General features: G+C 58.6%; 1 protein-coding gene across 2 annotated transcripts in view; it reads left to right on the top strand.

The window, feature by feature from the left end:
• The first annotated feature begins 333 nt into the window (after window positions 1-333).
• The window catches only part of LOC144732802 (laminin subunit beta-2-like), a 46,204-nt gene continuing 25,820 nt past the window's right edge, over window positions 334-20,717 (top strand). For both annotated transcript variants that reach the window (XM_078614409.1, XM_078614410.1), the window contains exons 1-8: window positions 334-637; window positions 3,670-3,733; window positions 9,093-9,280; window positions 9,958-10,096; window positions 10,429-10,502; window positions 10,660-10,848; window positions 11,783-11,846; window positions 19,997-20,199. In XM_078614409.1, coding sequence (XP_078470535.1) covers window positions 3,709-3,733; window positions 9,093-9,280; window positions 9,958-10,096; window positions 10,429-10,502; window positions 10,660-10,848; window positions 11,783-11,846; window positions 19,997-20,199 — 882 coding nt within the window. In that variant the 5' untranslated portion in view covers window positions 334-637; window positions 3,670-3,708. The remainder of the gene's footprint in view (window positions 638-3,669; window positions 3,734-9,092; window positions 9,281-9,957; window positions 10,097-10,428; window positions 10,503-10,659; window positions 10,849-11,782; window positions 11,847-19,996; window positions 20,200-20,717) is intronic.

Below are 20,717 nucleotides of genomic sequence, written 5' to 3' on the forward strand. Positions count from 1 at the left end.
GGGTGGGTGGCCAGCACCACGCCCCACCGCCTTTGTCTCCCTAGTGGCGATATTTACACACCGCACCAGCTACTCATTTGAGGCTGAGTCTACCTAGGGGAGGCCCAGGACCGGTTCAGATAATCGTCACTGGGTGTTGGCCGCGAACGGGAATCGAACTCGGTTCGCTGGGTTCGTTGCGCAAGGCATTGAACCGCTACACGGCCGCTAACCCGAACACCCCCAACCATCACCAACACTGTACTACATTCACCAGCACCTCCACCACCACTTTTTTCCAACCACGCCAGCCGCCCAGCCATGCCCCTCTCATCCCGTGTTCCCCTCCCCCCATGCTCACCCCCTCCTCCTCCTCCTGACTCTCCCCTCCCCAATCATCGCCGCTCGCTCCGAGCCCCGCAACGCACAGAGCGACTCTCACACAGAGAGACTTCTCACACAGAGACACACACACAGAGACACACACAGACAGAGAGAGAGAGATACGCTCACACACAGAGAGACACACACAGAGACACACACACAGAGAGACACACACACAGACACACACAGAGACTCTTTGCACAGAGACACAGAACCCTCGCCCAATCTCCAGTGGCAAGCCGCGTGCAGCAGAAAACTTCAGGCGAGAGTCGCGGTGAGTGTCACGGGGGGGGGGGGGGGTCTGTGTGAGAGTCAGGTGGAGGGGGGGGTCTGTGTGAGTGTCACGGGGGGGTCTGCGTGAGTGTCACATGGGGGGGGGGGTCTGCGTGAGTGTCACGTGGGGGGGGGTCTGTGTGAGAGTCACGTGGGGGGGGGGGTCTGTGTGAGTGTCACGGGGGGGTCTGCGTGAGTGTCACGTGGGGGGGGGGTCTGCGTGAGTGTCACGTGGGGGGGGGGGGTCTGTGTGAGAGTCACGTGGGGGTCTGTGTGAGTGTCACGTGGGGGGGGGGGGGGTCTGCGTGAGTGTCACGTGGGGGGGGGGGGTCTGTGTGAGAGTCACGTGGGGGTCTGCGTGAGTGTCACGTGGGGGGGGGGGGTCTGCGTGAGTGTCACGTGGGGGGGGGTCTGTGTGAGTGTCACGGGGGGGTCTGCGTGAGTGTCACGTGGGGGGGGGGGGTCTGCGTGAGTGTCACGTGGGGGTCTGTGTGAGTGTCACGTGGGGGTCTGCGTGAGAGTCACGTGGGGGGGGGGTCTGCGTGAGTGTCACGTGGGGGTATGTGTGAGTGTCACGTGGGGGTCTGCGTGAGAGTCACGTGGGGAGGGGTCTGCGTGAGTGTCACGTGGGGGGGGGGGGTCTGCGTGAGTGTCACGTGGGGGGGGGTCTGTGTGAGAGTCACGTGGAGGGGGGTTCTGTGTGAGTGTCACGTGGGGGTCTGCGTGAGTGAGTGTCACGTGGGGGGGGGGTCTGTGTGAGTGTCACGGGGGGGTCTGCGTGAGTGTCACGTGGGGGGGGGGGGGGTCTGCGTGAGTGTCACGTGGGGGCTCTGTGTGAGAGTCACGTGGGGAGTCTACGACTCGCCGCAGCGCCAGGCTGGGTCACGGGTCGTCAACTCCGCTGGAGCGACCCCCATCTGCGTTTCGCACCGACGGGGGCTTTCAGTTCGAGCGCTGCTCACCGCTCCGTGTCACCACCCGGGCGCGGCGGGCGGCTCCCACGAACTCTGCTCGCTCTGCCTTGCCAGCCGATGACCGCCACGCAATGCCGCGGGGTTAACCGCGGACGATGGAGAGGTGGCGCGTGTAGGTGGGGGGTAGAATGCGGTGTGGGTGCCCTCGTCAGTGTCGAGACGTCTGGCCACCAGTGGAAGAGTCGGAGACTCCACACAGCCCTTCAGAGGTGCTGCCCATAGCTCCCCCGGCAGGATGATGATGACGATTGGTCTCGATGATGATCGTCTCGATGACGATGACGAGTTTCGAGTTCCAAACGAGTGGGAGCCGAGCGGCCAGGCTCTCGCGCACTCGCGACCCCGCCAGCCACACGGACCGCCCTTCCCCGCCCGCCCGCGGGAGCGCATCGCCTCGGCCACACCGCGGACAGCCGCTCACGCCTTTCAGTGCCTCATCAGCAGCGCCGGGCTCGAGCGAGGCACAGTCGCGTCGCCTCTTGCGCTCTGCCGCCAGCAGCACCCTAGGAGGCTATCACAGACGTTGAGTCGTCGTTTGTGACGGTTTCGTGGGTTCGATCCCGACCCTGTAGCCTGCTGTTGTAGATTTGGAGTTTGCGTGTCTCTCTATCAATCATCATCATCACGGTTGCTAGGAGATGTTAACTACCTCGCCTGGTGTACAGGAGGTCATGGGTTCGATCTCGACCCTGACGTCTGCTGCAGTATATTTGGAGTTTGCGTGTCTCTCTCTCTCATCATCGTCACGGTGGCTAGGAGATGTTAACCACCTCGCCTGGTCTACAGGAGGTCGTGGGTTCGATCCCGACCCTGTAGCCAGTATATTTGAAGTTCGCGTGTCTCTCTCACTCCTCGTGGTCGCGTGGCTTTTTCTGCGGGTCCTGCGGTGTTTCCCCCTCCACGTTTAGAATCGACATCGCCACGCGTTCAGAGCGTTTGGTCGCTATCAATGTCCACGTGATGAGTCCACATTTCGTTGGGCTCACGTGTGTGACCGCGCCGCTTCTGAGAAGGAGCTAAGTAGCTCAGTGGGCCTTACCTGGTGAAATAAAAAACAATTGTTGGGTATCTTCTTGGTTCTTTCGGTAAAGTCACGTAGAAGGGAAATAATAAAATAATAAAATTAAAACATAATAAAATAATTCTCACGACGTTTCGGTCACAACGCAAGCAGCTGTCCTCAGGTGAAGAACAGGTCTGTCGGGGAGACAGCGTCTGAGGACGGCTGCTTGCGTTGTGGCCGAAACGTCGTGAGAATGATTTAATTATGTTTTATTTTTATTATTTTATTATTTCCCTTCTACGTGACTTTACCGAAAGAACCAAGAAGATGAATCTCTGCAGTCACGAAAGCTTCAAATCGAAATTTAAATTGTTGTGTAGTTTTCACTCCCCGTCTCGCCCAGCACACTAAGGCCCAAAGGTCAGACCCGTCAAGCGACCAGCAACAAAGCGGCACTAAGTTGGAATAGACAAAGACACGTTGTACAATATCATCCATAAGAGGGGTGTTTTTGGGGGTTAGATCGCGTAAATATATAAATGTGTCGTTAAAACCCGCCACCACCCCACACAGCCAACTAGTGAGGGTTGTCACGTAAAACAGAACGTGGCCAATTCGTCACATTTACGCCTCTACAGTGAGGGAAACAAGTATTTGATCCCCTGCTGATTTTGTACGTTTGCCCACTGACAAAGAAACGATCAGTCTATAATTTTAATGGTAGGTTTATTTGAACAGTGAGAGACAGAATAACAACAACAAAATAATAATACTTATTTCCCTCATTAAAATGCAAATCAATTTATAACATTTTTGACATGAGTTTTTCTGAATTTTGTTGTTGTTATTCTGTCTCTCACCGTTCATATAAACCTACCATTAAAATTATAGACTGATCGTTTCTTTGTCAGTGGGCAAACGTACAAATTCAGCAGGGGATCAAGTACTTTTTTCCCTCACTGTATATAAGGAACGAAACAAGTGGACTTCTCCACAAATCTGTCTGTCGAGCGAGAGAGAGAGAGACGATGATGTCCCTGTCTGTCCCTCCACCAGGACGCGCCCACTGACAGCGACCGGACGGACGGAGCCGCGATGGGGGTCTCTGCCGTCATCCTGGGTGAGTCTCTCTCGCGTCGTCCACCCCTCGGTGCAGCCGCCAGAGTAACACGCAGACAGACCGGGACATCGCCCCCCCCCCCCCCCCACTTGTACAGCGATGCGGACCGCCAACATACGGGGGGGGGAGACCACGACTCCTGCCTGTCCCGTTGGGCGTCTGCGCAAAAAACGAAGAGCTTCATCGCTCATCGGATTCCTCGGGTGTAAAATTAAACGTTCAGAGACCTGTGGATCTCGGCGAGTTCGTTTCCACCCCCCCCCCCTTTAACCGGTGCCGCTCACCCCCACCGCATCCCTCGTCCGCTTCTGGCGGTGAAGTTTGAGCGTCAAGAGAGAGGGTGGTGGTGGTGATGGGGGTGGTGATGGTCGAGAGGGTGATGGTGGTGGTGATGGGGGTGGTGGGGGTGGTGGTGGTGGGGATCGTGGAGAGGGTGGTGGTGATGGTGGAGAGGGTGGTGGTGGTGATGGTGGTGGTGGTGGTGGAGAGGGTGATGGTGGTGATGGTGGTGGGGGTGGTGGTTGTGTTGGTGGGGTGGGGGACGGTCATCCACATCGTAGCTATCATCGCCACTATCATCACCATTATCGCCATCGTCTTCATTATTTATACCATCGCCATCATCATCGCCACCACCATCGTCACCATCATCATCGGCGCCATCATAGTCGTCATAATTTCTGCCATCGCCATCATCATCGTCGTCACCGTCATCATCGTCGCCATCGTCGTCACCATCATCATCATCGTCACCATCATCATCATCACCATCGTCACCACCATCATCGTCACCACCATCATCGTCACCATCGTCATCACCACCGTCACCGCCTCGTGACCGTGCCCCCCACCGGCCGTGGTTCCTCTCCAGTCTGCGTGTGTCCGGCGTCGTGTTGGTGATCTTCCTGACGCATAAACACAACCTGCAGCAGACTGTTGGGGCAAGTGCTGTTAGCGAGTAGCAGCACCTATGAAGCACACGAGGGGGTGGTGTGGTCAGTACCATGCACGCCCGGCCGCCTTTGTCTCCCCCGGTACTCATGTTTACATACCACACCGGGTACGCCACTGGGGAGATAAAGGCGGCCTGGTATGCAGGAGGCCGTGGGTTCGATCCCGACACTGGCGCCTGCTGTATACTTGTAGTTTGCGTGTTTCTCTCTCTCATCATCATCACGGTGGCTAGGAGATGTTAACTACCTCGCCTGGTATACAGGAGGTCGTGGGTTCGATCCCGACCCTGACAATGCCTGCTGCTGCTGTATAATTGACGTGTGCGTGTCTCTTTCTGTCCCCGTGGTCGCGTGGATTTTTCTCCGGGTCCTCCCGGTTTTTCTCCTCCACATTGAGAAATCCCCCCTTCGTTTAGAGTGTTTGACTGCTGCTATACATTTCCGCGTGATGATGATGGTTGCGATAAGCCACTTCCTTGAGCTATCATTTGCAAAAACACTTTTAGCTCTCTAGATCCGTGGGTCTCACATCTGGTGGAATCAATTAAAGTTGTTTTTTTAGTTCAGTTCAAACGAGAGGGCCGCGGGCGCATTGTCGGCTTGGACCTCCAGCCCGCCCATTCTGGCCACAAACTCCATCTAGGCCCGCAGGGGCGGGGAACGTCCGGCCCGCGGGCCGTATGAGGCCCGCGAAATCATCTGGTGTGGCCCTGCCAAGGCAACCGCAGGCAGGACTCGAAATTCAATAAATCTCGGAGCAAACCTGGAGCAGCAGTTGCGAGTAGCAGCGACATCATCACCAGCAGCTAACATCACACGTCTCGCCAAAGAGAAGCGGTTCCAGCCATCGCATTCGGGGTGAGTTAATTCAATGTTTGACCAAATATAAACGGGCTAATTATTAAGTTGATAATTTTGTATGGCCCGCGAATGATGTTACAAATATCCAAATGGCTCTTGACAGAGAAAAGGTTCCCCACCCCTGTTCTAGGGCCACCACCACCACCCACACCAAGACAAAGATCCCCCGTCTAGCCTTAACAGACTGTAGGGGCAAGTGCTGTTAGCGAGCGCCTATGAAGACCGGCACGGCACACGAGGTGGTTGGTGGCCAACACCACGCCCGGCCGCCTTTGTCTCCCCAGTTGCGATGTTTACACACCGCACCAAGTACTCATTTAAGGCTGAGTCGATCTAGGGGGAGGCCCAGGACCGGTTCGGATAATCGTCACTGGGTGTTGGCCGTGAGCGAGAATCGAACCCGGGTCACCAGGTTCGTAGCGCAGCATAGCACTAACCGCTGCACTACCGCTCCCCACACACCACAACCACCATCACCACCACTCCTCTTTGCTTTCATCAAGAAAACTCATCGCCACAGACTCACCGCCCCCACCGCCCCCCACCGCCCCGCCCCCACCGCCCCCCACCGCTCGTCCTCTGCGCGCGCGTCTGGGAATGCGCTCGTCTCTCTCCCCGGCCGAGGGCCCCCTCCTCCCACGCACCACGTGGGCCGTGGCCCGGCCGGCTGGGGTTTGAAGTGGGGGGGATGGGGGGCGGGGTGGGAGGATAGGGCGGCGGGGGGGATGAGAAGAAAGGGTGGGTGGATGAGGGGGATGAGGGGGGCGGGGGAGGGCGGGGCGGGGGACAATTTTCCAGTGCCCCCCCCCCACCGGGGGTTTCCGCCACGAGAGGGTTTTTTTCGTTATCTGATTTTGAAAAAACCCCAAAGGCCTCCCCCTGCCCCTGCTCGTGTTTGCGGGGGGGGGGGTAGTGATGGTAGTGATGGTGGTAGTGATGGTGATGATTGCGGTGGTGGTGGCTGTAGTGGTAGTGGGTAGTGATGGTGGTGGTGGTAGTGATGGTGGTGGTGATGGTAGTGAAGGTGATGATTGCGATGGTGGTGGCTGTAGTGGTAGTGGGTAGTGATGGTGGTAGTGATGGTGATGTTTGCAATGGTGGTGGCTGTAGGGGTAGTGGGGAGTGATGGTGGTGGTGGTAGTGATGGTAGTGATGGTGATGATTGCGATGATGGTGGCTGTAGTGGTAGTGGGGAATGATGGTGGTGGTGGTAGTGATGATGGTAGTGATGGTAGTGGCTGTAGTGGTAGTGGGGAGTGATGGTGGTAGTGATGGTAGTGGCTGTAGTGGTAGTGATGGTGGTGGCTGTAGTGATGGTGGTGGTGGTAGTGATGGTGGTGGTAGTGATGGTGGTGATGTTTGCGATGGTGGTGGCTGTAGTGGTAGTGGGGAGTGATGGTGGTGGTAGTGATGGTGGTGGTGATGGTGTTTGCGATGGTGGTGGCTGTAGTGGTAGTGGGGAGTGGTGGTGGTAGTGATGGTGGTAGTGATGGTGGTAGTGATGGTGGTGGTAGTGATGGTGATGGTGGTGGTAGTGATGGTGGTGGTGATGGTGGTAGTGATGGTGGTAGTGATGGTGGTGGTGATGGTGGTAGTGATGGTGGAGGCTGTAGTGGTAGTGGTGGTAGTGATGGTGGTGGTAGTGATGGTGGTGATGGTGGTAGTGGTGGTGGTAGTGATGGTGGTGGTAGTGATGGTGGTGGTAGTGATGGTGGTAGTGATGGTGATGGTGGTGGTAGTGATGGTGGTGGTGATGGTGGTAGTGATGGTGGTAGTGATGGTGGTGGTGATGGTGGTAGTGATGGTGGAGGCTGTAGTGGTAGTGGTGGTAGTGATGGTGGTGGTAGTGATGGTGATGGTGGTGGTAGTGATGGTGGTGGTGATGGTGGTAGTGATGGTGGTAGTGATGGTGGTGGTAGTGATGGTGGTGGTAGTGATGGTGGTGGTAGTGATGGTGGTAGTGATGGTGGAGGCTGTAGTGGTAGTGGTGGTAGTGATGGTGGTGGTAGTGATGGTGATGGTGGTGGTAGTGATGGTGGTGGTGATGGTGGTAGTGATGGTGGTGGTAGTGATGGTGGTGGTAGTGATGGTGATGGTGGTGGTAGTGATGGTGGTAGTGATGGTGGAGGCTGTAGTGGTAGTGATGGTGGTAGTGATGGTGGTAGTGATGGTGGAGGCTGTAGTGGTAGTGGTGGTAGTGATGGTGGTGGTGATGGTGGAGGCTGTAGTGGTAGTGGTGGTAGTGATGGTGGTGGTAGTGATGGTGATGGTGGTGGTAGTGATGGTGGTGGTGATGGTGGTAGTGATGGTGGTGGTGGTAGTGATGGTGGTGGTAGTGATGGTGATGGTGGTGGTAGTGATGGTGGTAGTGATGGTGGAGGCTGTAGTGGTGTTTGCGATGATAGTGGCAGGGGCGCTATGAACCCGTCTTCCCAAGTCCGATTCCCAACACCAGCGGCGATTCATTTTAACCGGTCCTGGAGCTCCCCTAGGTCGACTCGGCCTCAAATGAGTACTTTGCGCGGTGTGTAAACATCGTCACAAGGGAGACAAAGGCAGCCGGGCGTGGTGCTGCCCACCCATGGCGCCCGCTACCAGCACTTGCTCCGACAGTCTGATGGTGGTGATAGTGGAGGTCAGCATGATGGTGGTGATTGATGGCTTTGTTGGTGGTAATGGTGGTGGTGGAAATGGTGGTGGTGGTGGAGGAGGGTTTATTCCCCCCTCTGGCCTTTGTTGCGGGGCCATGCGGTGGAATTTGTCAAGCCCCTTGCCACCCAGGGATAGTGGGTGGGGTGGGTGGGTGGGGGGTTAATGGGTAGTGGGTGGGGTGGGTGGGTGGGGGGTTAATGGGTAGTGGGTGGGGTGGGTGGGTGGGGGGTTAATGGGTAGTGGGTGGGGTGGGTGGGAAAGCAGTGGAGGAGGGGGTGACCCCTGTAACTATTGACCCCCCCCCCCCACACGAGCCCCAAAACGAACGATGCCACGTGATCTGGGGGGGGGGTCAGGGTTCGCTTCTGGAATCGGTTGCACGTCGGTCTCGTTCCGACCCCCTGCTTCGAGTGCGCACCCCCCCTGCCCCCCCCCCTGCCCCCCGTCCCCCCCCCCATGTGCATCGTGAGCCCATAAAAAAATCGACTTTGATGATCAGCAGGGGGGGGGGGGCGGGAATCGGTGGCGCGCAGGGACAGCTGCCATCAGCAGCAGCGAGTTCCCCTGGGCGAAAAGCAAAAGCGCAGCTGCGCACTGAAACGATTCGCCGCTCGCCGCAGAGGCTCGCGGTTCAGATCCGGCAGGCCGCCCCGGTCAACATCGCGGCACGCATCCACCGGTAGAACGCCGTCCGCTTGCCAGCGGACCGTCGTACGCGTCCCGCGACGCCATCCCGACCGAGTCGGACGTCATCATCGCGCGACGGCGCTCGCGGTGGGGACAACGGCGCTCGCGGTGGGGACAACATCGAACGTGTGGTCGCGGCCGCTCGCCCCCCCCCCCTACCCGCCACGTGAACCCGCCACGTGAACGCGCCCGTCCGTTTCCCGCAGCGGCGTCCGCGCTCCTGGCCCTGCTGGGCCCCGTTTCCGGCGAGCCGGAGATGCCCCACGGCTGCGCGCAGGGCAGCTGCTACCCGGCCACGGGCGACCTGTTGGTGGGGCGCAGCGACCGCCTCGGGGCCTCCTCCACGTGCGGCCTCGCGCAGCCGCAGCCGTACTGCATCGTGAGCCACCTGCAGGTGCGCACGACGCACGACACTCGATGCTCGCCGCTCGCCGTCTGTTTACGAATTCCACGGTGCCACCGTCGGCACCCGGAGTCAAAACAGACCCCACGCAGTCACCGTGCCCACACACACACGCACACGTTCAGTCACGGTGCCCACACACACGCACACGTTCAGTCACGGTGCCCACACGGACTACACCCGTCTGTGAAACACACGAACAAAGCGACCGTAATACGAGTCGAGCCAACGCCTCCGTCCCGACCGGCCAGCGTTGAACGACCCCGCGGCGACACCCCAATTCAGTCGCTTCCAACGCGGGCGCCAAAATTCTCAGCCGCTCTGGATTTAGTTTTTTTGCCGAGGGGGGAGAGGAGGCCCCTGATTGGCCGCCTGCTTCTCGTTCTGATGGCGCGACCCCCGGCGCCGGGAACGGAGCGGCGGGGGGCCCCTCGTTGACGAGCGGCTCGCGAGGAAACCGCGTCGCAGCGACGACGAGCCGACGTCGATGACGTTCCGCGGGTAGAGAGTCGCGTCGCTGCTCGGGAAATCTTCCCGGAGAAGCGAGTCCGCGGGTCGTCCGTGTATGCGAGCCCGGCCTTAATAGGCGCTCGCCAATTCGCTTTTGCGCGGTTTCACGCGGTTTCACGCGGTTTCACGCGGTCACGTGGTCACGTCGCGCCCGGCAGGATGAGAAGAAGTGCTTCACGTGCGACTCGCGCGAGGAGGTGGGCGGCGGCGGCTACGGCGCCCTGAGCCACGGCGTGCACAACGTCATCACGGCCTTCGCCCTCGACCGCAAGAAGGCCTGGTGGCAGAGCGAGAACGGTGCGGCCACACCCGCTCACCCCGCTCACCACGCTCACACCGCTCGCACCGCTCACCTCGCTCACCCCGCTCACCTACTCAACTATTTGCCTGCTCGCCCCTCTCAACTGCTCACCCGGCTCGCTCACTCACTCGCCTGATCAGCCCTCTCGCTCACTCAACCCACTCACCCCGCTCGCTCTGCTCACACCGCTCGCTCACTCACCCGCTCGCTCACTCAACCCGCTCACCCTGCTCGCTTTGCTCACACCGCTCGCCCACTCAACCCGCTCGCTCACCCACTCACCCCAAGTTTCCATGTCGCATGTTCCCATGTTGCGTGTCGCGTGCAGGCGTGGAGAACGTGACCCTGCGTCTCGACCTGGAGGCTGAGTTCCACTTCACCCACCTCATCATGACCTTCAAGGTCAGAGGTCAAAGCGATGGTGGTGGTTGTGATGTTGATGATGATGACGATAACTGTGATGACGGCGGTGATCGTGTTAACTTTACGATAATGACGACGATTCTGTTCTCGTTACGACGACGGCGCTAACGGATGTCCCTTCGCGTGCCGCGTGCAGACGTTCCGCCCGGCGTCGCTGCTCATCGAGCGCTCCGCCGACTTTGGCCGCACGTGGCAGATCTACCGCTACTTCGCCTACGACTGCTCCGCCGCCTTCCCTGGCGTGGCCACGGGGCCGCTGCGCCGCGTGGACGACGTCATCTGCGAGTCGCGATACTCGGACATCGAGCCGTCCACCGAGGGGGAGGCACGGCAACGCCGCCACCGCACACCGCCACGGCACAACAACACCATGGCACATCACTATGGCACAACACACAGCACAACAGCACGTCACAACACACAGCACAACAGCATGGCACAACGCCACGGCACATCAACACGGCACAACAGCATGGCACAACACCACCGCACAACACACAGCACAACAACACGGCACATCACTACGGCACAACACACAGCACAACAGCACGGCACAACACCACGGCACAACACCACGGCACAACACACGGCACAACACACGGCACAACACAAGACGTGCGACCCACATCGCGCACGCGCGCACCCGGGGAGAACCTCGCTGTGCTGATGAGGACACGCGCACGTACACACGCACGTACACGCGCACGCGCACGTACACGCGCACGTACACACGCACGTACACACGCACGTACACGCGCACGTACACACGCACGTACACGCGCACGTACACACGCACGTACACGCGCACGCGCACGTACACGCGCACGTACACACGCACGTACACACGCACGTACACGCACACGCGCACGTACACGCGCACGTACACGCGCACGTAGACGCGCACGTACACGCGCACGTAGACGCGCACGTACACGCGCACGTAGACGCACACGTACACGCGCACGTACACGCGCACGTGCACGCACACGCGCACGTACACGCGCACGTACACGCGCACGTACACGCGCACGTACACGCGCACGTAGACGCGCACGTAGACGCGCACGTACACGCGCACGTACACGCGCACGTACACGCGCACGTACACGCGCACGTACACGCGCACGTACACGCGCACGTACACGCGCACGTACACGCGCACGTACACGCGCACGTACACACGCACTGGGGGTGAGAGCCGGGGGGTCCCCGAGGTGATGTGAGGTGAGCGTGCGGTGGCCCGGTCGGTGTCTCCGCAGGTCATCTTCCGAGTGCTGGACCCGGCCATCAAGATCACCGACCCCTACAGCCCGGCCATCCAGAGTGAGTGATCTCCGGCTTGTGTGATTCTGCGCGTGTGTGTGTGTGCGATTCTGTGTGTGTGTGTGTGTGCGATTCTGTGTGTGTGTGTGTGCGATTCCGTGTGTGTGTGTGCGATTCTGTGTGTGTGTGTGTGCGAGTCTGTGTGTGTGTGTGTGCAATTCTGTGTGTGTGTGTGCGATTCTGTGTGTGTGTGTGCGATTTTGCGTGTGTGTGATTCCGTCTTCGTCTTTTGAGAGCGGTGGTGCACCGGTTAGCGCGCTGTGCTGTGGACCCGGCGACCTGAATTTGATTCCCATTTGACTCCCGCTCACGGGGCAACACCGACGACAACTATCTAAACCGGACCCCTAGGTCGACTCGGCCTTAAGCGAGTATCTGGTGCGGCGTGTACTCATCGGCGCTGGGGAGATCAAGGCGGCACCGTGGAGCGCCGTGCCCGGCCTCAATAGACGCTCGCTAACCGCCCTGCGCCCGGCATGCTGCAGGATAGTGTTGTGTGCGCAGCTGCGAGAGAGCGGGGCGGTTTGGGATGAGGTTGTGCGTTAGTCCGCTACTCCCTCCCCACCTCCTTCCCCGCCCGCCCCCCCAGGGTCTCATTTAACCCCTTCCCACAGCCCCCACCACCGGCCCCCACCCCCCCCTTACACGTGTGCACCCCCGCCCGCCGTGGCTGATTCAAGGATGCTCGGCCTTCGCGTGGCCTCCGGTCGCACAGCCCCCCTCGTTGCCCAGTGGGAACAACCGAAATAACCCGCAGCACGCGGCACGGCCGAGAGAATGGCGGCGCGTTCTCAAACTATCGACGCGTTTTTATTTTTTTTATTTTACCAGGTAAGGCCCCGATAGAGCTATTGGACGTTTTTGTTTCAGAAGCGACCTGGCCACAAATGGTAGCTGAACGAAGTGGGCTTATCGTGTGGAAATGTATTGCGGTCAAATACTAAATGTGGAGGGAAAAAGCGGAGGACCCGGAATGGAAATCTACGCGACCACGAGACGCCGCAAACTACAATTATTCAGCAGCAGCAGGCGTCAGGGTCGGGATCGAAATCACGACCTCCTGTATACCAGGCGAGGTAGTTAACATCTCCTAGCCACCGTGATAATGATGATGATGAGAGAGAGAGAAACACGCAAACTCCAAATATACAGCAGCAGCAGCAGGCGTCAGGGTCGGGATCGAATCCACGACCTCCTGTATACCAGGCGAGGTAGTTAACATCTCCTAGCCACCGTGATGATGATGAAAGAGAGAGACGCAGACTCCAATTATTCAGCAGCAGGCGTCAGGGTCGGGATCGCACCCACCACCTCCTGCACACCAGGCGAGGTAGTTCACAATAGGCAGAGGCGCAGCCCTGCAACGGCTGGTTGGCGCCACTGCTGGTCGAAGGAGCCTCCACTGGAGGAAGCTTTTAGAGCCCCTCCCCCTCCTTGCTAGAGGGTGCCTGGCCTCCTCCTCCGCGTTGTACCGCACCGCTGCGCGGTCCACGCTGCTGGGCGGACAGTGCTGCACGAGCGTCCAGAGGTTACGTCCGCCAAAGGAGATGGAGCGACGGAACGACGGGTTTCTTGTGCGGGGAGAGGTTGGCAAAAGGCCTGGGGGCGCGGCCTTCATCCAGCAGCGGACCGATCGTGGCGGGGCGAGGAAGCCACGGCGTCGCCATTGCGCACGTTTACCCAGGAGGGCCTCGCAGGCTCACAAGTTTTCCCAAGTTTGGTGTGATCCCAAATTTGAGCGATGGTGGAGGTCGATTTGTTCGGCGTTGGGACCTTTAGCCGACAGCGGTTCCCGCTGTGTGAGTGTGTGTGTGGGTTTAGCTATGGGATGTGGTGGCAGCCGGAGGGAAAACCCCGTGCAGGACAAGGGGGGGAGAACGTACGGACCCCGCGCAGCAAGCGGCACCCGAGTCAGGAATCGAACCTAGGCCCCTCTTGCTGCGAGGCGCCGCCGGTCCCGACAGCTGTAGCCACCAGGCCCGCTCCCCGCCCACGTTGTTGTCGGTACAAGGCGTCAGCATTCACCACAGCGGCCGGGCCCAGCTGGGTCCGAGTTGTGTATTCGGGTTTTTTTTCCGTCCGGCTGCTCATTCTTAATTACTTGCAGAGACATTCCAGAGGTTTGGGAACGTGGGAAGAGTGGCTCCAAGTGTGGTATTTGTCCTCGGTGGGGCGTGGGCCAGAGATGATGCAGTGGGGTGGGGGTTGGATGTTCTGGGCTAGCGCTGGGTGCCTCCCTCGTGGGAACGGCTTTCGCGTGGTTTCTTGATGCACGACATCGCGTGGAGGAGTGGAGACAGTTTTATGACGAGGGTGTTCTGGCAAATCTGGCAGACTCTTTTTTTGAATTTTGTGCCTCGTGTCCGCGAGGCCACCGGGGAGAGTTGGCTTCAAGTGCGTGCGTGCGTGCGAGCATCACCGGTGACGATGAACGAGTCGTCGTGTAAGACATCGCCACTGGGGAGACAAATGCGGCCGGGCCTTCGTAGGCGCTCGTCGACAGCACTTGTGTGTGTGTGTTTGTTTGTGTGTGTTTGTGTGTGTGTGTTTGTGTGTGTGTTTGTGTGTGTGTGTTTGTGTGTGTGTGTTTGTGTGTGTGTGTTTGTGTGTGTGTGTTTGTGTGTGTGTGTTTGTTTGTGTGTGTTTGTGTGTGTGTGTTTGTGTGTGTGTGTTTGTGTGTGTGTGTTTGTGTGTGTGTGTTTGTGTGTGTGTGTTTGTGTGTGTGTTTGTGTGTGTGTTTTGTTTGTGTGTGTTTGTGTGTGTGTGTTTGTGTGTGTGTGTTTGTGTGTGTGTGTTTGTGTGTGTGTGTTTGTGTGTGTGTGTTTGTGTGTGTGTGTTTGTGTGTGTGTGTTTGTGTGTGTGTTTGTGTGTGTGTGTTTGTGTGTGTGTTTGTGTGTGTTTGTGTGTGTGTGTTTGTGTGTGTTTGTGTGTGTTTGTGTGTGTGTGTTTGTGTGTGTGTGTTTGTGTGTGTGTGTTTGTGTGTGTGTTTGTGAACGTGAGTCCCGATTCGAACCAAAGAGCTTGACAATTCCGGGTCCAGCCGACCCGTGGGAGGGAAGGTTCGAGATCTGGACTCTGCTTTCTCACCGCACAGCACCATGGGAAGAAATCCCCACGGTGCCTTGCGGGTCCAACACAGTTGTGGGTAGCTGGGGGGGGGGTGAGAGAGGGGGCTGCGTTGCGAGTGCGTCGATGGGAAGAGAACGGCGCCTCTGTGTTTCACCGCAGAGCAGAACTCACAAGGATGCCACTGTTCGTGCCCACATATGGCCGTTGCGCTCGAGTGGATATTTAGTGACACTGCCTGTGGGGTAGAGACACGGCGGTTGTGGGTCTCGCTCGGCACCCCCCCCCCCCCGTATGCTGGCGGTCATGAGCGGAGTTTGGAGAGGTGGGGGGTAATGCAACCCCCCCCCCCCCCCCAAGAAAAAAACTGGTCAACTTTATTAACTTATTTTCAGTAAAAAATATGATAATTGTTTTTGTACACTCTTATCTGTCAACAAAACTGACACTTTTTTTTTTAAACATGACTCCTCGTAAAAAAGGTGTCAGTTTTGTTGCCAGATAAGAGGGTTAAAGACCAATTAACTTATTTTCAGTAGTTTACAATTAAGATGTAAAAAAAATGTGATTGTCTCGACACGCAATTCCTAATTCGAGGGACAAAGCGAACCCACTGCACCCCCCAAATACAGAAGTCGAACTCCGCCTATGCCGGGGGGGGGGTGGGGGGGGGTCACCACCATCGCATCGCTGGGAACTCTTTTAGGTCGAGACCCGAGAGGTGCCGGGGGGGGGCGATGTGTGGGGTCGCCGCGTCACGCGTCGGCACACTCGGAGAGGCAAAGTCAGACACCGCCACACGCTACACAGAGCCTTGTTCCATGGAGCCTTGCTCCATAGAGCCACGCTACATAGAGCCACGATACATGGAGCCTTGTTCCAGAGCCTTGCTCCATAGAGCCACGCTGCATAGAGCCACGATACACAGAGCCTTGCTCCATGGAGCCTTGTTCCATAGAGCCTTGTTCCATAGAGCCACGCTACACAGAGCCACGATACACAGAGCCTTGTTCCATGGAGCCTTGTTCCATAGAGCCACGCTACACGGAGCCACGATACACAGAGCCTTGTTCCATGGAGCCACGATACATGGAGCCTTGTTCCATGGAGCCACGATACATGGAGCCACGCTACATGGAGCCTTGTTCGCGCTGTTGGGGGTGGTGGGGTCAAGCGCCGTTAGCGAGCGGAGCCCGTGAAGGCGGCGGGCACGGCGCGCGAGCCGGTGCGGTGACCTGCACCCGGCCCCCTTTGTCTCCCCCCCCGTGCTGACGTTTCACGCCACTGCACTGTCCACAAGAATGCACTCCCTTCCTCTCCCTCTCCCACACGCGCTCACGCAGTCACTCCGCACACGCGAAGCGGCGGCTCTCTCACACAATCACCCACGGCACTCGCTCTTTCCTCGCTGTTTGAAGTGGATACTGGGGGGGCGGGAGGGGAGAAGTGGGGGGGGGCGACTTTGACACACACACAAAAACAAACACTGCTCTCTGCTTTTCCACACCCAACTGCGACCCCCAACCCAATCCCACCACCCTCTCCTCCCCCACTCTACCACCAACCACCACCACCGCGCAGTGTCGGATTATGTTATAAAGGGGTCCTAAATAAAAAAAACACGTAAATATGAAAACACACACATTTCTTACTTGCACAGTAAAGTAATTGTATTTTTTTCATTTGCTATACAAACGGATAATACGACCAATCGCTAACCATCGACACCCAGTCGTTCATAAAAGTTGAAGGCGGTATAGTACTATAGTAGTAGAGCAAGTGCAGAATCACTGAACCGGCATTGATAGCTTGAAAGCATTTAGCGCGGTGCCCTTGAAAGTGCGGGGCCCGTAGCTACTACACATGCAGCTACTACACATGCAGCTACTACACATGCAGCTGCTACACATGTAGCTACTACATATGATGTAGCTACTACTACACGTGTAGTAGTAGCTACTACACGTGTAGTAGTAGCAGCTACTACACATGTAGCTACTACATACACAAGTAGCTACATTATGTAATAGCTACTACATAATGTAGCTACTTGTGCTACTGGGATAATCCGGCACCGCCACCACGACCACAAAGACAAAGATCCCCCGAATAGCTCCAAAATAGTTGGGGCAAGTGCTGTTGGCGAGTAGCGCTATGAAGGCCGGCACGGTACACGAGGATGGTGGATGGCCACGCCCGGCTGCCTTTGTCTCCCCAGTGCTGATGTTTTACACATCGCACCGGGTATTCATTTGAGGCTGAGTCGACCTAGGGGAGGCCCGAGACGGGCTCAGATAATAATCGTCACCAGTGTTGGTCGTGAGCGGGAATCGAACTCGGCTCCGCTGGGTTCGTAGGGCAGCGCGCTAACCGCTACACCACCGCTCCCCCACCGCTCCCCCACCACCCCCACCACCACCCCCACCACCATCACCTCCACCACCCCCACTCCACCACCACCCCCACCACCATCACCTCCACTCCACCACCACCACCCCCACACCACCACCCCCCCACCACCATTACCTCCACTCCACCACCACCACCCCCACACCACCACCCCCACCACCATCACCTCCACTCCACCACCACCACCCCCACTCCACCACCCCCACCACCATCTCCTCCACTCCACCACCACCACCCCCACACCACCACCCCCACCACCATCTCCTCCACTCCACCACCACCACCCCCACACCACCACCCCCCCACCACCATTACCTCCACTCCACCACCACCACCCCCACTCCACCACCCCCACCACCATCACCTCCACTCCACCACCACCACCCCCACACAGCCTCCCAATCCAAACATCCTCTCCCCCTCTCCTCTCTCCCTCCCCAACCCCACCACCAACCCACAGTCTCTAAAAGCCCCAGCCTTGAAAGGAACCTTGTTTGGAAATGGAACCTGTTTACACCGCGCTTAACCCCCCCCCCCAGCACACACGCACGTCTACAAAGACAAAGACCCCCCGTGTAGCCTAAACAGGCTTTTGGGGCAAGTGCTGTTGGCGAGCGGCACCGATGAAGACCAGCTCGGCACACGAGGGGGTGGGTGGCCAGCACCACGCCCGGCCGGCCGCCTTTGTCTCCCCAAGTGGCGATGTTTACACACCGCACAAGCTACTCGTTTGAGTCTGAGTCGACCTAGGGGAGGCTCAGCACCGGCTCAAGTAGTCGTCACCGGTGTTTGTGATGGTGAGAGGAAATCAAACTCGGGTCGCCGGGTTCGTAGCGCAGCGCTCACCGCTGCGCCACCGCTCCCCAATGCGCACTTGTTCGATGGTTCCTCGTCGTTGTTCAAGTCCCGCTGTCTACTCACCTCGAAGGTGGCACTCCCCATTACAACAAAGACAAAGATTACCCCCCCCACCCCGCCCGTGTAGCCTTCACAGACTTGTCAGGGCAAGTGCTGTTAGCGAGCAGCACCTATGAAGGCCGGCACAGCACACGAGGGGGTGGGTTGCCAGCACCACGCCCTACCGCCTTTGTCTCCCGACTGCGCACCGAGGGGGAGGCCCAGGACCGGTTCAGATAAATCGTCACCGGGTGTTTATGACCGTGAGCGGGAATCGAACTCGGGTGTCCGGGTTCGTGACCGTCGCGCCACCGCCCCACGGCGCTCTGCAGGTGTACGGGCGACGTGCCCGTCACCGCAGCACGGGTCCCTGCGGATGTCCACGTCCCCCAGCGGCACAAGCGCCGCCCTTCCGTTCTATTCCTGGATCCGGACGGATGACGGCAGAGGCCGCGGCTCGACCCTGAATCTAGCCAAGGGGCGGGCGGCCTCGCCGAGTTGCTGTGGCCTCGCCGAGTCGCTGTGGCCTTCGACTAACGAGGGGGGGGGGGGGAGACGTTGGGCTTGCGGGTTGGCGAAGGTCACCGCGAGCTCGTCGCTTCGTTCTCGAATTCTTCGGGCCACCGACGCGTGAGAGAGCGGTCGCTCGCTCCTGAACACTGCCCTCATCGCCTGAACACTGCCCTCATCGCCTGAACACTGCCCTCATCGGGCTCGGGATCTTTGTTGAAGACTGCAGGAGGAACTCGATGAGCTGCGAAGCGCTTTTTCACACATGTCCAGTGGGGGGGGGGGGGGGTCAGCGAGTTGCAGCAAGAAACAAAACAACAAACGCAATAGGAGTGTGAAGAATAGCAACGGTAGGCAAATAAGAAATGTTTTAAAATAAAGTATTTTTATTTTACTAGGCGAAGCCCACTGAGCTGTTGGCTTTTCTTTTTTTCAAATGTGACCTGGCCACAAATGATAGCCCAACGAAGCGACTTATCGTGTGGAAATTTATAGCAGCCAAATAATTTGAATAATCTCAGCGCATGTTTTCAAAATGCACGCGACCACGGGGAGAGAGAGACGTGCAAACTCCAACTATACAGCTGCGGGCGTCAGGGTCGGGATCGAACCCACGACTTCCTGCATAGCGGGCGAGGGAGAGCAGGTTTCACCTGGTGAGTTTAGAGACCACATCTAGCAGCGGTTAGATCCGCGACGTTTCGCGATGGGGAACCCCAGGGATGCCATCGCGTGGCCGGTCCAGACCAGGCGATTTGTAACGTGACCGGCTGGCCGCGGGAACCCCACACGCGCCGTGGCCGTCTCGTCCGTTCAGCGATGTTCATTTAGCGCGGACACATCGCGTCACGATCGGCCGCGATCTCTCCACTGCTCGATCAGGGCCTCTCTAAGCCGTCGACATCCCTCGGGACCTTGCGATGCGACAGTCCGTCGATCTCCTGCGCGCCAGCTGGTTCTACCGCTCCCATCTCCGTGTTGGACGCGCTCTCGGTATCGCCCCCCGCCGCCGCCTCTGGCTGCCGCTCCGTCGTTCCTCTCGACCGCCGGCCCTCGTTCCACCCGAGCGGCCGGCGCCGTCACGCCCGCTCGCCCTCTCGCTCTCTCGACCGTCGCGGCGATCGTTCGAGTAGTCGACGCGACGCGGCACGGTCACGGCGTGCGGTCGCTGGATCGCCGATTCGTTGCGAGCCTCCTGTGGACTAACTCGACCGCTCGTGTCCCACGGCCCCCAACCCCCCTCCGCTCCGCGCGTCGCCGCGGCCCAGGCCTGCTGAAGATCACGAACCTGCGCATCAACTTCACGCGGCTGCACACGCTGGGGGACAACCTGCTGGACTCGCGCGTCGAGATCAAGGAGAAGTACTACTACGCGCTGTACGAGCTCGTCGTGCGCGGCAACTGCTTCTGCTACGGCCACGCGAGCGAGTGCGCGCCCATCGACGGCGTGCGCGGGGACGTCGACGGCATGGTGGGTGCACGCGGATCACGCGCACACGGACACGCGCACGCACGTGGACACGCACACGGACACGCGCACGGACGGACACACGCACACGGACACGCGCACGGACGGACACACGCACACACACGCACGCACGCGCACGCACAGACACGCGCACGCACGTGCACACGCACGCCCAGGCCAGGCCCGCTCTTGTCTCTGCAGCGCCGCTGTTTACACACTGCACCGGGAATTCATTTGAGGCCGAGTTGACCTAGTGGAGGCCCAGCGCCAGTCTAAAACTAATTTTTATTTCAGCAGGTTATGCCCACTGAGCTATGTGGCTCTTCTTCAGAAGCGATCTGGCTACAGATGATAGCTCAAGGAAGTGGCTTATCACGTGACAATTTGTAGCAGCAGCCCAATACTCTGAACGCGTGGCGACGTTGATTCTAAATGTGGAGGGGGAAACCGGAGGACCCGGAGAAAATCCACGTGACCACGGGGAGAGAGAGAGACACGCAAACTCCAAATATACAGCAGCA

Source organism: Lampetra planeri, chromosome 44 (genome assembly GCF_965212315.1).
Source record: "Lampetra planeri chromosome 44, kcLamPlan1.2.h2, whole genome shotgun sequence".
Lineage (NCBI taxonomy): Eukaryota > Metazoa > Chordata > Hyperoartia > Petromyzontiformes > Petromyzontidae > Lampetra > Lampetra planeri.